Source organism: Rissa tridactyla, chromosome 8 (assembly GCF_028500815.1).
Source record: "Rissa tridactyla isolate bRisTri1 chromosome 8, bRisTri1.patW.cur.20221130, whole genome shotgun sequence".
In the NCBI taxonomy this organism is placed as follows: domain Eukaryota; kingdom Metazoa; phylum Chordata; class Aves; order Charadriiformes; family Laridae; genus Rissa; species Rissa tridactyla.
Window position 1 is genome coordinate 53621049 of NC_071473.1, and position 16465 is coordinate 53637513.

Below are 16465 nucleotides of genomic sequence, written 5' to 3' on the forward strand. Positions count from 1 at the left end.
TTCTTTACCTGTAAGCAAGGTAAGCAGCCCTCAACAGTAGCTTATTCTTGTCAAAGAATAAGGGAAAAGCATTTGTGGAAAGTGAATGACAACTGCTTGAGAATCTAGCTGCTCAAATGTCACTCTTTTTGTAGTCTGATTTGGTAGATGTGATATCCCTCTTTCTGTTTTTATTCCAGGCTACTGGGCAGCCATATGAACAATATGCAAAGATGATATTTATGGAGCTAAATGATGCCTGGTCAGAATTTGAAAACCAAGGACAAAAACCCTTGTATTAGGTACTTTCTCAGTCTCCACTACAGACCTGTGCTAGTGCTAATATAGTCTCTTGTCACAAATGTCACAGATCAACCAAACTCTGGCTGGAAATTCAGAAGTTCCAGAAAACTAAGAGCTTAATAATCATCACGAACAAGAAAAGGTTTCCTTATACTTGTATCAAGAATCCTGAGCTCAGAGGAACTCTAGCCACTTGGCTTGCCAAATGAGAGCCATGGGGTTACAGTTTCTTGTAACTTTTATATTCTTTGGATTCAAGTGGGGTGAGAGAGAACACACTCTGGGAAAAGGTGGAATTGTTCTGTCTCCAACACGGTGTAGCTGGTGAATTTCCTACTTTTTTTTTTTGTGATGTGTGATCTGGCAACACTTCAGTTGGGTTCAATAGCTGGTGGTGAAGCCCAGACTTCGATGTGCTTTCTTCCTAGGTTTGGATCAAACTTTATCAAATCTAAGTGCTCAGATGTGGTTTAGGCACACTTCTAACAGTCACCATTTGCTGCTTAATTGCTCATATAGTCTAGTATGCCTGAGTAGAGACAAAGCTGCATCCTGGGTTAGATGAGTGTGGCAGCTGACTGCTGCTTTACGCATTAATACTGTACTTCACCTCACAGTCCAGCAGTGAAATGTGCAGAAGAAATTCCTCAGCATTATGGAGCAAGTGTCTTTTAAAGCAAACAACAAGTAATTGATGTTAAACAGCACCTTGTTTGTTTGTTTGTTTGTTAAACAGCAGTTCTGGGGGAATGGGGAATTGGGGGGAAGGGTGAATTCATGTTTGTAGAAGTGAAGAATGAGCATGTCCTGTGTTTCCCATGAAGTTCTCATCAATAGCTTGAAACCATCGGGCGAAAGAAATATCAACGAACTAAAACTCTGCTGCAAAGTTTTAGAAACTTCCCAGTCTGTAGGTAACACTTCCCCTCCTGAGGATTCCGAAGACTTTTTCCAGCCCACTTGTATCACCTCTATGCCTTTATCAGCTCCAGAGCACTTGGCAAATGCTCTTGGCAGAATGCAACCTTTTCAGACCACGGTGTACAAGCTGTCATGTAGACATCTGTGGACCAGGTCTGATTTTTGAGGTAAACACAGTGCAAATCAATTATCTTAAAAGTTTATATTGGACCAAAGCAATAATATCACAAGGAAGTATCTCTGATGCTAAAGCCGAATCATCTTTCCTAGTTAAAAAGCAAGTTATGCTCTTCACCCCAAATTCTGGCATTCTCCTTTTGTAGAATAACTAAAACTAGTCGTTTATTTACCAACATGTTGTATCTGTATTTGAGCTCTGAAAGGGCAGGTATATTCAGAAGATGGGCAGGAAATCATTTGTATTTACTGCTTAAGGAACAGGTTGCTATCTGATGCAAGTCTTTAAAGCTGGTGGTTTTTAAAGACAATCCACTTGTTGTTGCACTTACATTTTCAAGTGGCAAAACCTTTACTGCAGAGAGAGTGTGTCAAAGTACATTGCTTTCTGTATAAAAGTCATCCTTTTGTTGTATTGGTCCATTATTTACTACCGTTAATTGAAAATGTGAAACCAACACATAGGTCTCCTTTTATATAAAAGACCTTGAGATAATAGTAACAAACTGGATGTTATTTATTAATGTTTTGATCCAGTATGTGCTTGTCTTATTTAAAGAGATAACTGGAATGTGAATCATGTTCCTGTGGTTTGTTGGTTTATTGTTTCTCATTCACAGTTGTAGATATTGTGACCTATGCCTATATCATAAAAAGGATCTCATTACTATAATGTACTTTTTTAATAATGAAAACTACATTAGCTTTGTATTGAGTTTGTCATGGCACATAACTCTGGATACTCGTATGTTCACAAAATACAAATCCATTATTAAACTTTATCTACCAAAAGAAACCCTACCCCACTTAAGCTTTGATTACTTCCATCCCTAAACTTTTTATGGATGCATGAAAGTATTAGGACGTATGTATATCAAAATAGTTAACTAAAAAATTTTCTTGTCATATCTGGTAGTGACAGAGGTTATCCATGTTCAGGTTTACTGTTTGACTAAATTACTGTAATTTTTGTAAATACAGTATATACTCAATGAAATTGTGACTGGTCTGAAACATTTGTATATACATTAAAAAGCTCAAATTAACGTATTCAGGTATCTTTTGTGCTTGTGGGGGGAAAAAAACCTCTACCTTCTTACTTTAAACACAGTTCAGAGTAATGTGTTTGCAAATGCTGCATAAACAACATATCCATGTATTCTAATGGAAACTTCTTTTGTCTACGCTGTCTTACACCTCTGTTGCTCTAGTGCAGGGTTGGGTGGGACCATAAGGTTACCATAAGGTAACCATAAATTACATGCTCTAGAGGCAACTATTTTTTTTTTTTTTTTTCTAGAGCTCTTATTTCCTCAAGAGTGAACAAGCTACATGAAAAAGCAAGTTCCCATTACTGCAAGCAGATTATAAGAACAGTAAGGGCTTCATTTAGACAACACTTGTAATGGGAGAAGGCGCAGCCTTTCATGCTTAAGAGAAAAGCCCTTCAGCTGAAACAGAAGATGGTAACTTGTCTAAACAATCAAAAGGTAGAAGCAAGTTAAGTCAGTATTGGAGATACAAAGCTCTTTACATTAGCAGCAGCTGTACCAAGATCATAGAATGGCTAGATCATCTCGTTCCACCCCCCCTGCCCTGGGCAGGGACACCTCCCAGCAGCCCAGGTTGCTCCAAGCCCCGTCCAACCTGGCCTTGAACCCCTCCAGGGATGGGGCAGCCACAGCTTCTCTGGGCAACCTGGGCCAGAGGGCTCACCACCCTCACAGAAAAGAATTTTTGCCTCACATCTCATCTCAGTCTCCCCTCTTTCAGTTTAAAGTGTTCTATCGCTATATGCTCTTGTAAAAAAAAAGTCCCTCCCCATCTTTTTTTGTAGGCCACCTTATAGACCCTTCGAGTACCTAAAGGTCTCCCTGAAGCCTTCTCTTCTCCATGCTGGACAACACCAACTCTCTCAGCCTGTCCTTACAGCAGAGAGGCTCCAGCCCTCCCAGCATCTCCGGGGCCTCCTCTGGCCCCGCTCCAACAGCTCCGTGTCCTTCTGCTGTTGGTGCCCCAGGGCTGGAGGCAGCGCTGCAGGGGGGTCTCCCAGAGCGGAGCAGAGGGGCAGAATCCCCCCCTCGCCCTGCTGCCCACGCTGCTGGGGATGCAGCCCAGGCTGCAGGGGGTTTCTGGGCTGCCAACGCATGTTGCCCACTCGTGTTGAGCTTCTCACCCACCAACACCCCCAAGCCCTTCTCCTCAGGGCTGCTCTCCATCCATTCTCCACCCAGCCTGGATTTGTGCTTGGGATTGCCCTGACCCACACGCAGGACCTTGCACTTGGCCTTGCTGGACTTCGTGATGTTGGTATGGGCCCACTTCTCCAGCCTGTCCAGGTTCCTCTGGATGGCATCCCTTCCCTCCAGCGTGTTGACTGCTCCACACAACTTGGTGTCATCAGCAAACTTGCTGAGGGTACGCTCGGTCCTGCTGTCAGAGATGTAAGCTTGTATTAAAACTCCTAGGGGGTTTTTGCTTGTTGATGACAGCCAAAGGTTTTGCAGTGTGAGATCGTAGAGTGAAAGTGTCTCCATCTCATTTTCTTTTCATGGGGCCTCAAAATAAGCCCAGAAATGCTGAGCTCCGTTGCTGCTCACAAATTGTGACCAGACCACAAGGTTAACATCATACACCAGCTCACGTGATACTAGGCCGGTATCAATATTGCCTCTTTAAAGCAGTCATTAATGTCATGTGGTAATTCACAGGTTGTCGGTTTTCCCAAATGGAGACATTTTGAAAGCAGTTTGTCACTTGCTGTTCTCGTGTTATTGCGTTTCAGAGACCCAGAGCAGAGCAAGATGGCAAACATGGCACCAAACAAAATTTTCACTTGGAGCATTTATTTACCTAAGACTCCTGTTTTAATTAGGAGGCCATCCTGGCCTGTCGTCTGTCAGTTCTAAAGTAATTAAAATTAATCATGAAATTAAAAAAAATAATCTGTATTAGACGAGATATGAAATAACAAGAAGGGCTGATAGGCTGAGCTGGGAGAGATCTAAAGAAAATCTTCCTAGGGAAGGTGTATCTGAAGTGTTTTGCAAAATTGCCCCCAAAAAGTCTATTCTTGGGACAAAAATGGGGTCCCCCCCCAAAAAATCTAAGGTTTGAAAAATACTCCTCTAAAAAAAGACGTGCCCTTCTCAGTGCGGATTAGCAGAAGGGTGGCTGATGCACATGCTGAGATGGCACTGTATGAGACAAACAGGCGCCTGGGCCCATTTTTTGGGGTGAAAACAGGGGTTTTCAGAAGCAGCCTGCAAACTGGCTGCCACTGATGGGCGGGGGCTCTTTAAAACGGTGTTTATGTATTTAAATCATGCCTGTGCGCACGTATAGACAGGTATGTGCACACGTATACATTATATATAACGATGTATATGTATGTTTGTGGCTATATATGTTAAACACCCGCCCCGAGGCCTGACTGGAGGCCGCCAGGCCCTGCCCTGTAACCATGGCGACCGAATGAGGGCGGGGCCGCCGGGAGTCTCTCCTCATTGGCGGCCGCTCACGTGGTGCGGGAAAAGAGGGCGGGGTTAAGCGGCGGGGAGGCGGAAGTCGCGCGCCCGCCGCCACCTCAGCTCGGCGTCTCTCAGAGCTCCGAACATGGCGGGTATCAAAGGTACCGAGAGCTCCCGGCCCGCGGGCGGGAGAGCGGGGTCGGAGCTGCCGTGCGGCAGCTCCGAGCCCGCTCTCCCGCCCGCGGGCCGGGGCCCTCTTGAGGGAGCCGAGCGACCGGGTTGCGCTTCCGCTTTCCCCCGGCGTCGCCTCAGCGGGGGAGCGGGGAGGGGGTGAGCGGTAGCCGGGGAGGCGGCTGCCGCCTCACCGCCTTGCCTTGTGCCGTTGCAGCTCTCGTGGCGCTCTCCTTCAGCGGAGCCATCGGGCTGACGTTCCTCATGCTGGGCTGCGCCCTGGAGTACTACGGGTGAGCGGGCCGGCTTTGCTTCCAAAACTTCCCCTTCTTTATATCTGTTAACTGATGTGTTAATCTCGTTTAATTGAGCTGCGTGGCTCGAGTTATCTTCCAGCAGTCGCCCGCTTTCTGGTTCTTGACACATGGCAGTTTGTTGTGAATAAATTCCACCTCCTTAGCCAGTACTTGCATTTCCATTAAAAAAGTGACTGAAAACAGCTCCATCCTTTCTCAGGAAAAGCGGTGCCATCTTGCTAAACAGTCATTTTTAACCTCGTACAATTCTTTCTCTTACTTCCCTGTTTCTTTAAACAACTCTCCAACCACAAGACTCCAATTGGCATCTCTATTACACTTAAAAATCCGGGTGAGGCTAATAACAGCTCTCGCAGAGGTATGAGCATGCAAAGGTGTGCCTTCAAATCGGCTTTATACTCCAAGATCCCTCTAATTTGGGAAAGCTCTCAGTTCCCTTCCTGCTTGCGTGCTTTTCCTGTTCCCTGTGTGGTGACTGTCATTTTTGTGAGGCAGTGGTGTGAGTTGAATCAGCAAGCTGATGCAAATGTAAAATAAATTAACGCTTAGTCATGTGAGAGAGTGGATCCTGCGCTACATGAGGCTGTATGGGTGTTTGTGCCAGTATGCAGGGAAAGCGAGGTAGGATTGTCCCTTTGGGTGAAAACTTGTGGTTAAATCACATAATCCACTTTTCAAACCATAAAGTAGGACTACAGCTATTGCAATTACTTTTTCTAAACTGAGATTTTTTTTTTTGAAGCATCCAACTGAACCGATCTTGTGTTTTCTTTTTTCCCCTTCCCCAGTGTGTACTGGCCTCTGTTTGTCTTAATATTTTACTTCATTTGCCCCATTCCCCACTTCATTGCAAAAAGAGTAAGTGATGACAGTGATGCAGCCAGCAGTGCCTGCAGGGAACTGGCGTATTTCTTCACAACTGGAATTGTTGTTTCTGCCTTTGGATTTCCTATAATCCTCGCTCGGGTTGAAGCGGTAAGTTCTGTTTGCTAATTTATATTGTAAGCCACCAGTTACTGAGTATAATCTTTAAGTGCACTGTTGCTGTTTGTAAATCCTGTCTTTAATTTCATTATTGTGATGTTTCTAGATTCTGATGAAATTAATCACTTTGCTGAAATTTTGTCGGCCTGTGCTGCATTTTGACCCGAACAAAGGACTTGCATGACTGAAAGTTTTATCTGGGGTGTTTTTTTCCAGCTTTGTTTTGGTCCAATACAAGATATTATCTCCTCTTTCATCTCATGCCTCTCTGTCTCATCACCTTCTGCACCGCTCCTTGCACCACCTTCCTTATTTTTATCTCAGAATGTCTGCTTTCGCCATTTAGGATGCTGAAAACTCGGTGACTGGAGTGGATTATCAGTTAAAAGATAAAAAGCCAAACTTCCAGAGCCACCCTTCTGGTTTTCAGAGCATTTCCCAAGCTCATGCTTTGTCCCCTCAAAGTCTGAGGAAATGCTGCTAGCTTCTTTTCTCTTTGCTTTCTGAACTGCTCTTCTGTGGTGAGATTTTGTCACATTCGTTTGCAAGGCAAAGAATTCTTTTGTCCTGTCTCCCGAACTACCCGACGATGTTTTTGTGTGTTGCATAGTTTTTCCCCTTCAGTCTTTCAGTTTTGCTTAAAACTTGTGTGCTCAGTTTTAATTTTTTTGTAATGCGCAATTTCCCTGACCCTGCAGTTTACTTTTGCAGTTGTGGACCTCACAGTAGGCAGAACCAGAAGTGGCCGCGAGGGGGAACTCCAATTCATAGCTATATCTTACTTGTCACTTATTTCAGTAAACTTAGTCGAGCAGATCGTTGAAGCAAGCTGTTTACTTTTAAGACCACGTACCGTTTTCCATGCTTGTTACTGGCATTTATTTGAAAGACGACCTTTTATTTTGTTGCATAGCAATTAAAGGTGAGCGCTAGTTTCACCAGATTTTTTCTATGACTTAGGTATGTTTTACTGATTTGTATGGCAAGGTAAATTATTTTGTTCTAAAACATAGCATTAGCCTATCTGTTGAAGTGCTGTAGTAGTAATAGGAGTCGTTGCTAATTGAATAATTAGTCACATAAATGGAATTATTTATTGTTTGTCTTTTTTCTTTACGCTTTTAGCACCTTTCTGTAGTATTTAGTTTAGTTTATCTAATGCATATAAATAACTGGCCTGAACCTGTCTTATAAGAACTGCTTTGATTGTTTCATTTCCTTGCCTTTCAGATCAAATGGGGAGCCTGTGGTCTGGTGCTGGCTGGCAATGCAGTCATTTTCCTTACTATTTTAGGCTTTTTTCTTGTGTTTGGTAGAGGAGATGACTTTAGCTGGGAGCAGTGGTAGGACATCGCTCTGAAGCTGGTAATATTTTACAGCATGTGTCACTATATGTATACTCTGTGTGTGTATATGTGTATATATTATAACATATGTGTGTGTGCCCGCTGAGATGTATGTATGTGCATATGCATGTAGTTTTACATTATCAGATCATAACTTGCTTTTTAAAAATGCATTTCAGCCAAAGGGAAAAGGCCCTTGTGACAGCCATCTTAACGTGTTCAGTAAAAGCTGGAATCACTCTTGCAAATTTGTCCACAAATAAGTTTACAAAACATAAGCTGTTTTACTCATTTTTTCACTAGATATGCATTAACTTTCGTTTTAATCACAGTAGCATCATTGATACATGTGATATTGGTCAGCATGCCTGTTGGCTTTTTTTAAGCATGTAGTCAAAAGGGGTCAATATAAAGGTTATCCTACTTGGTATTGTTCAACTTGATTGATCTGTCTGCTTTTCATTTGAATAATTGTAATTTTAGTGTATTTTCTTGATAACATAAAAACAAACGTGGGTTATGCCAACTCTTTTACTACCTAATGAAAGAAGAAGAAAATAACCATGGTTAAAAATCCTTCTGCTTATGACGTTCATTTAAAAACTAATTCCTCTCCCCCCTCAAGATACTCAGGCTTTGTCCCTGTTCAACTTAACAACTGTGGATATGTTTTGGAAATAATATACTTTAATGCCTCTTTAATGCTTAGAGCTGACATTACATTTCTTATGAAGAAACAAAAGAAGAAACTACACTCAGGACACTTACAATCACAATGTAGGATACAGCTCTACTCTAATGTGTGAAATGCCTGAATTGCAAAGAAGTGAGTGTTCTGCTGGGTAGAACTTCTTACCTCCTCAATTCTCATTGCTTTTAAAACATACTTATTCAACTACTATTTTTTTATCTGTAAGAAGAGATTGTTATATTAAAACACTTATATTTTTAAATGGCATTATCCTAGTAAACATTCACATAATCACAATTATAAAAGGAAACTTTATTATTGTTTTAACTTGTTGAATCCTGCAAATTGTGGAGGTGTGTAGTTTTGTAAACAACCCTAACTCTAGATGACATCTCAGTAATCTGCAAAGAGGTGAAGGAGGAGACACCTTAGATTATTCTTTCATAGAAAAATGGACATAACAGAGGTTTCTGATCTGTGAAGTAAAAAGCTGAATTCCTGCATAGGATACGTTTTACTACTGCAAGTTCTTTAGACTAGCAGATTGCAAATGAGTATTTTATAGTTGTGTGAGTTAGGTGACAGCTGACTGCTATAACCCTGTATAGCTATGAGGGACATTGTATAAGGACGTAATAGAATCCACCCTACAAGATGTGGCAGCTTCACCAATGCAGTGTTTTTTGCCCCCTCAGTTGTATGGAACTACTTATGTTCCTCTCCAAACTCTCTCAATACTCGTGTACTGCAAAAATGGTGTCCTGCGGATTGCTGTGCAGAGCAAAGGTTCACAAATTAATGAATGTTACATGAGCGCTCCAATACTGGGTCTTTTGTTCGTTCTCAGTGCCCTAGAAGAAGGGTATGGAAATCATTCTGTGGTCCAAGTAATGTCATATCACTTAGGAATGGAATATCATGTTTCAGAAAGGTTAATTAAATTTAAATTTAAACTTCAGATGTGTGTAAAGTGAACAGTTCAGTGCTGAGGAATGCTGAGTTAGCTGTATTTTATACTGAAGTGTGTCTAGGCTGGCATTCTTGTAAAAGAAGAATTAAAGTTAAATGATAGTTTTTTTCTGGATGTTAATGCTTCCTCAAGGACATAGCAGGAATATACTTGTAAAGATGCTGTGCTTAAACAAGTTTTCTTACGGTGTCTCCTTCCTGACTTTAGGTGAAAGCTGTTGGAGTCTACTGATTTGTAAAGGACTACCGTGGAAATTATTTGGTGTAATTATGAGCCAGGTTGTTTAGAGTAATCATAGTTTCCATGTATAAGTCTTGCTTTGATTTTTGAAGAAGTTGCTTTTTTTCCTATACCATGGCATTTTTCATTCAAATTGGTGAAGTAAAACAGCAACAGTAACATACAACTTAAGTGCCTGATCCTGTAAATGCCTAAAGTCATTGCTAACAAGTCTATTTAATTCCTGCTAAAGTACTCGTGTGCTTGCAGGGTTGGGTTCTTGAGTATTTTTACTCCTTAGAATATGTGTGCCGAAGGCTGCAATAGAAGTCTACAAAACTACTCAAATACTGATGAAATTTTGCTTTCAAGACACTGGCGTGTGAAAAACTGAAATTAATTTTTCTTTAAATTAGAGAATCATTATTTGTAGAATCTGTTCTAGATCTATTGGTAAATAACGTGCTTGTGGCAGATTGGGATACAGGCAGTAAACATAGGACAATCTAAAATGAGAAGGAGGACTAGAAAGTACAGTCTTGAAGAGAGGTTGCTGCTTTGACAGATTAATCTGTCGTGCTGCATTTCCTTTGATATTACTGTGGTTGGTGGGTACCTCATGAAATGGCAGGTAAATGTTGAATGGAGAAAGTCAATGCATTTTTTTTTGTTTCCTTCTTTTAAAGCGGCAACATGCAGTAATCCTTAACGTGAACTTCATGCAGTTTTCACCATGGGCTTTTATTTTAAAATGTTTAACTTTAAAAATTGTGTTTAACAGCATTTAAATAACGGAAATCTTCCTTGACCTCTTTAAAAGTAAATTTGCTTGAAGGAGTCTTTGATATCAAATAGTCAGGGTAAAAAAAAAAAAAAATTAAAAAATTCAGTGCTTTTTTTATCAAGAGCTTCACTCATTCACACAAACCTGGTGCTTTGATGGCCAGTACTGGGCATACTGTCACCATCTACCAGTTGTAATTTACTGTGGTTTCTCTGAAATTGTTTTCCTATATGGAAGTGAATACTATGTATCCAAAGTGCCTTAGTTTCGATACTGTGCTGATTTTGTGAATGCATATACATGGCAATATCACTATGTTTCATAATCAGGTGAAAATCTGTTACTGCATTTTTATAAAGCTTCCTTGTCAACTAATCATGTTTTCTGTAATTCGGAATGCAGTGCAGCTTTTGTAACTTTTGTAAACACTATTTTTATTTTCTGTGATTGCCAGGTTCTTGAGGTGATGAAGTATTAATACACGGAAATTAAAACATACTCAATTTTTCTTTCTGAATAGTCTAATACAACTGACTTTTTGAATTGTCTAATAAACATATCTGATGCTTAAGTATTTGTCTGTCTTAAATTTCAAGAGGCAACAATAGACTTTTATGTGAGAGGAAAGATAAAACATATTCAGTGGTGCTTTCGTAATGGTATCAATAATACAATGAACATATTTCAGAAGCCATGATCCAATTGCAATATGTGGAATTGCTGTTATGGCATGCATTAGAAGAATGAATTGTAGAGGCCGTGTTCAAATATGTGGGTAAATTATCATCACGTATCTCTTATGTACATGGTAAATCTGTGAGTTTTTTAAAGGCATTAAAAAAAATGGTATGTAAGGTAGTACTTCACCTCTTCCACTTTCCTTGCTTCAAAAGAGTTTAGAGTAAGATACATCTGCTCTGTCAGCACTGATGGGCAGGGATGCAGAGGGCATCAAAGCTCTTTCTTTTCTAGGTCAGGACTCTGGTAGTTAAGTTGGTGAATATATTAAGTGGGTGACTTTGATCCCACCAGTGCTTGTGAAAATGAAATCTGCTCAGTTATTTTAATCAATTTGTGAAAGCACCCACCATCAGGAGAAGGCAGCTGTAGCGTCTGGGTCCTGAATAGCTGATGCTTTCTGTTTACAGCAATGATGTGAGCATCTGAGCTTTGGAGAAGGTGAGTATACTTGCGCTTTCAATCAGTTAACTGCTGCCTTTGCCTTGTTTTGCAAAAAGTATGTTTGGGATTGCTGTTCTGTGCTGCCCATCCCAGCTCATGCCTTGCAAATAGAGTAGCTTTAGGCTTGGTTCCTCAGCTCCCTTATTTAACCTGGTTCTGGTTTGCTAATGTTATCTGTATGTTATAACTGTTATTTATAAAATGGAAGAGCTGGTCCCTGTCAACTTATACTTAGCTGGAGGAAAAAAATTAAATACGCGCAGGAGTCTTGCACTGGTTTTGTAGTCTGTGCAGTCCTTTAAGAAAGCCGGTAACCTTCCTAACTAGTTATGACCTTGGGTAACTTTCTAAAAACTTGAAACAGACTTTAATCCCATAAAATGAACGTAAGCTTATTAATACCTGGGAGTTAACCAAACAAACTTGTCCTAGTAAGCCACATGTAGATTTTTATAGTTAAACTGAATTATGTAAAGCTCTAAAATGATCTCTCTAACCCTGATCTCAGTTGTTAACACAGCATGACTTTTAAGATACTGCGTTGTTTACTCTGCAGGGATTGTTTCTCATCTATGATAATGGATGAAAAGACTATTTCATTAAGCTGGATGCACACCGGGTACTAACAACTAATTGATTTGTTTAAGTGATCCCTGCAAATACATGACCAGTATGTACTAGAGGGCTTTACAAGAAAGTGTCGCTTGATAAAACATGTAAGGAAGTGTTGACTGGTAAATTGTGATTAAACTTTAAAGATCAGCTGGACACTCTCAGAGAAATGTTTTCTCCAATCTTCTGTTCCTTTATTTATCCCTTGTTTTATTGTTTTGCTTTTGCTCTTTATGTTGAGGTTTATTTCAGCTGTGTCTCTGCTATTTTCAAAAATTGGTTACAGTTGTTTATGCCTCATGACTAGCACTTCAGCTGGAGGTACTTCGCTATTTTTTTGGAATTACTGCTTCCCATAGACTGGCTCTAGATTTTAACAAATATTCTGCGTGCTGCTTCTTTCTAATGGCTCATTTTAAATGAACTGGTTGATTGTTCCCTGCTTCCTCTCCTGTGAGGGTGATCATCCCTCACCTGCCTGTGCAGATGGCTTGCTTCCTGCTGGCCCTCAACACTTTGAGGTCCTTACGGCCGTCTATGAGGCAGATATTGCTGGGGAGAGCTCAGGGATTATAAAAACAGGCTATTTCCCCCCCGAAGAAACTTAGATGATGGGGGGGGGGGGAGATTGTTTTCAAAGTGAGACTAAACCTATGGCTTTGTTTATTAAAGTCATTTATGTATAATGAACATAATTGTGCAAAACTGCTTGTGATGCAGTCTTGCTTTGGAGTCTTTGCATGTAAGGAAGACTTATTCCTGTGAAACATGCTTATAACATTGTTGCCTATCAAAATGAAGAATTTAAAGTATGTAGTTACAGCAGTCCTCACAGGTGGTGTGATCTGAAACCCTGATATTTTCTTTGTTAGCTTTGCTTGCTAGCAGCTGAACTGGCATTCAGTGGTGGAAGTTGCCTGTGTTATACTGCATTTTTAATCGCATGTTTTCCCGGGGAATGCTTGTAAAATTAACTGCTCACTTTTGTGGAGTTTAAAAAAAACACCAAAACAAACATGCACATAAAAGATGACCAAAATTGCATTCAAGTGCAAGTTGTATGTAGTTCATTTGAAACCCTCAAGTGGAGAATAGAGTGCTGAGGCTCAAACAGAGCTGGAGGCAAAAAGGGATGTTGATGTCTCCTAGTAGGTCCAGGAGGTCAGGTAGGGCTACCGATGGCTGTGAATTTTGTTTTTATCACCTGCTTTGAGCTTCATTTTCCATCATACTGGCTAAGTTACTTTCATTTTCTTGGTCAATATGAATAAATGACAGATGCTGCTTGGATGTTTTTGTTTGCTTGAGGATCTGGGGAGAAGTTAAACAGTATTTATCGTGCTTTACAAAGCATATGCTTGGAATAAGAGGATTCATCATGACATTTATATGTTTTGCTTACCCTTTGTTGTGACTGTTTGATCTGGGCTTGTGATTTTGTTATTCATTTAATTCCTGCCTAAGACGGGTATTTCATAATATAATAGGAGGCTTTGTTACCAGTCTTCTGTCTTAAAAAAAAAAAAAGCCTTTACACAACATAGAAACAAAAGCTGCAATAGTTGTAGTTTACTGGCTACTGATCAAGCCCTCCCCTTTTGAAGCTGGTGGGACTTTGCTGTTGGGGTCAGTGGGGCGGGGAAGGAGGGATGAAGGAGGCCTAATCCCGTTAGATGTTGAATCCCTTCATGTCTGAGGGCAATCTGTGAGCGTGTTTATGAGTCACTTCTGTAGAACAGACTGCCCATCTTCTCCGAGTGTCTGTTTCTTCTGGCATCACTACACAGGATATGGGGGGGATGTTGGCTACAAAGATCCATATGCCTGGATTTTAACAGAGGGCACTTTATTCCAGGAGAGGATTTAACAGCTTGTGCTTGTTTCTAGTAACATGGCTCAGCGTCACCCTGCATGGCCAATCTTTCTTTGATATTCTGTTTCTTTTTTTCTAACTAAATAAATGCTAATGACTGCCATGAGACATTAGGATGTTTTAAACAACTCCATGATGATAAAACAATTTCCCCTATAAGTCTTGAAAGAGAACTGCTCTTAGTTTAATTTTAAAATATTAAGAAATGTAGAATATTTCTCATAAATATTCTGCTAAGTAAGCTAAGTAAGTTTTAGCTTTTGAATCAGATAATACAAAATAACATACTTTACGCAGTCCAGAGCATGCTATTTCTTCTCTTCCTTCCTTCCAAGAAGATTGCATTCTTAACAAATATTTTGCTGTTTGTTTAAAATCTACAGCAGAAAATATATTAGTTTCCAATGATCTTTTAATGGCTAGACAGATCCTCATTAGAAACAATTTCAAAATGCAATGTCTTTCTGGTTGTCTCATAAGTGAGCAATGTGTAAATTTAATTAGGATTCAGCAAATATCCTCAGTTAGGATTCAGATTATTCAAACCCTTTTAGACACCTAACGATTGATGGAGGTGTCTCTTTGTCCCTCTCCTCTTTTGCAGTGGTTGCACACCATTGTTACTCTGGTTTCTTCACCTTGCGTTAGTCCTTTTCCCCCAGCCCTGCAAGGAGAGCACAGAAGATCCCAGCTCCAAGTAGGCGTTGAGCTGCAGCTCTGTCCTGGCTCCAGCTCTCATCCTAACTCTTGGCTTGCTCAGAAGGTCCCTTACCTAACCCTGGCCACCTAGGACATCCCCTCCCTGCTCATGTGTGCCTTTAGCTACAGTTCCATTAAAAACCAACCCAAACCAGCCCTCACCCAACTGCTGGCAGCTCCAGGTTCTCCGGAATGAGAGAGTGAATGTTAAACTCCCACAGTCAGTAATTGCAACCAGTCCTTGCTTCCCTGCCCTGATGGGACTCAGCTATTGTCAGCTCCGGGTGTCACAAGAAGCTGAGCCAAAAGCAAGTCACACGTTCAAAACAACTTAACAAACAGTGGTTTATGGATAGTATGAACAAGATGGAAAGACGGGCAGGCAAGTGACAATTTAGAAAGAACGATGTCATAAAATACTAATTGGTTCTGGATGTGCATTGAAGGGTCTGACTTCCCATTTCTAATTACTTAAAACTTTTTTTTAACAGAAAGATAAGTACATACATACTCGTTTATATATACTCCCATGCAGACTTTTGTAGGTATAATTTCTTTCTAAAACATAGAATACTGTGCATAATGACTCCAGGATGAGGAAAGAGTCCACTCTTTCACTATGACAAAACTCAGATTTGAACAGGGAACAAAATATCTGACTGAAAAATAAAACTGTAGTGTGTGCATTAAAAAGAAAAATCTGCTTTCCCTGCAGTAAGTCACCTGAAAGACAAAAAAAAATATCTTATGGAAGAACTTTTCTCTTGCAAGTCAGAGAATTGTCTGGGGATTGAATTGGACTAAATGATGGTGATAGATTGATGATTAACAAGTGAGAGGATCCCAGCATGAATAAGTCACTCCTGCTCTTCTCAGGGCTTGATTCAGCTCCTGTTGAAATCACTGGCTGTCAGGTTAGGCCTGAATTTTCCATTCCCTTAGTTAGCAGTACAGAGTTTGGTGCCTCCATAGTCCAATGTAATTTCAGTGGAAATATTCCCATTCAACTTAAAAGAAAGACTGTAGCTGAAGTAGATTAATGTCACCTGTGGTGGCTTTTGAGAAGGCAAAATGTGATGGTGTGCAGCGCAAATGAAAAGGGAGCGGTTCCTCAGGGGGCAGCTCCACGTGAGACCATCAGGAGCTGTGATGCTACAGTGGTACCTACAGGCAGGTTAAAGTCTACAGTTTTTCTTAAGATGCAATGGTGATATTTCTGATTTTTTTTTTTTTAAAAGTCACAGATGATTGTAATTGGGCTGTAATTTACTACCTGTCTTTAGTGGGGAGAAATACAGGAAATTCCTTGTACTAAACCTTAAAGGCTTTATTAATAATTTTTAAAAGAGTTTTAAAAGATAAACTTTTTCACTAGCTCTGATTTGGCATATTTGGATGTTTTTTAATGTTCTGTTTTAAATATAAACTCTTACTCATGTCCTAAGCTCTGTACAAATGGAAGAATTTTTATTAAATATAAAAACCTAATGTCTGTTTTATAATTCTTAAAAGAATATGCTCCGGCAGTGGTTATGATTTATTGTCTTCCACTGTGTGAAGCTTGTTCAAAAATGGTTTCTCAAACTTTGTGGGCTGTAAGGTATTTTTAAAATATATACCTCTGATTTGGTATGGAAAATGGCCCAATTAATTTTAGTTTCATCTTCTGTTTACAGTGAATGCTTCTGACAAGTGATGAAAGTCATAGTTGATGACAGCACTGATGTCTGTGCATACTCCTTTTTCTTTAGTGACAAGAATAATTAT

General features: G+C 40.3%; 2 protein-coding genes across 6 annotated transcripts in view; both read left to right on the plus strand.

Moving 5' to 3' along the window:
• The window catches only part of DNAJC6 (DnaJ heat shock protein family (Hsp40) member C6), a 52524-nt gene extending 50103 nt beyond the window's left edge, over positions 1-2421 (plus strand). For both annotated transcript variants that reach the window (XM_054213055.1, XM_054213054.1), the window contains one exon: positions 180-2421. In XM_054213055.1, coding sequence (XP_054069030.1) covers positions 180-281 — 102 coding nt within the window. In that variant the 3' untranslated portion in view covers positions 282-2421. The remainder of the gene's footprint in view (positions 1-179) is intronic.
• Positions 2422-4908: 2487 nt separating this feature from the next.
• LEPROT (leptin receptor overlapping transcript) lies at positions 4909-16135 on the plus strand. 4 transcript variants are annotated; one of them, XM_054212305.1, is made up of 6 exons: positions 4929-5011; positions 5239-5314; positions 6127-6313; positions 7553-7687; positions 11481-11511; positions 14604-16135. In XM_054212305.1, exons 1-4 carry the CDS (start codon positions 4996-4998, stop codon positions 7667-7669), a joined length of 396 nt encoding a protein of 131 aa, XP_054068280.1. In that variant the 5' UTR covers positions 4929-4995; the 3' UTR covers positions 7670-7687; positions 11481-11511; positions 14604-16135. The 4 variants fall into 4 exon arrangements, with proteins under 4 accessions (XP_054068276.1, XP_054068280.1, XP_054068279.1 ...); XM_054212304.1 differs by lacking the exon at positions 14604-16135 and adding an exon at positions 12071-14593; XM_054212303.1 differs by lacking the exons at positions 11481-11511; positions 14604-16135 and adding an exon at positions 9537-10903.
• The last annotated feature ends 330 nt before the right edge of the window (positions 16136-16465 follow it).

Excerpts from the sequence above, each read along its gene's own strand:
- LEPROT (XM_054212301.1), top strand. Across the intron at positions 5,315-6,126 it reads TGCGCCCTGGAGTACTACGG|TGTGTACTGGCCTCTGTTTG; the intron begins GTGAGCGGGCCG and ends CCCCTTCCCCAG. Across the intron at positions 6,314-7,552 it reads TCCTCGCTCGGGTTGAAGCG|ATCAAATGGGGAGCCTGTGG; the intron begins GTAAGTTCTGTT and ends CTTGCCTTTCAG.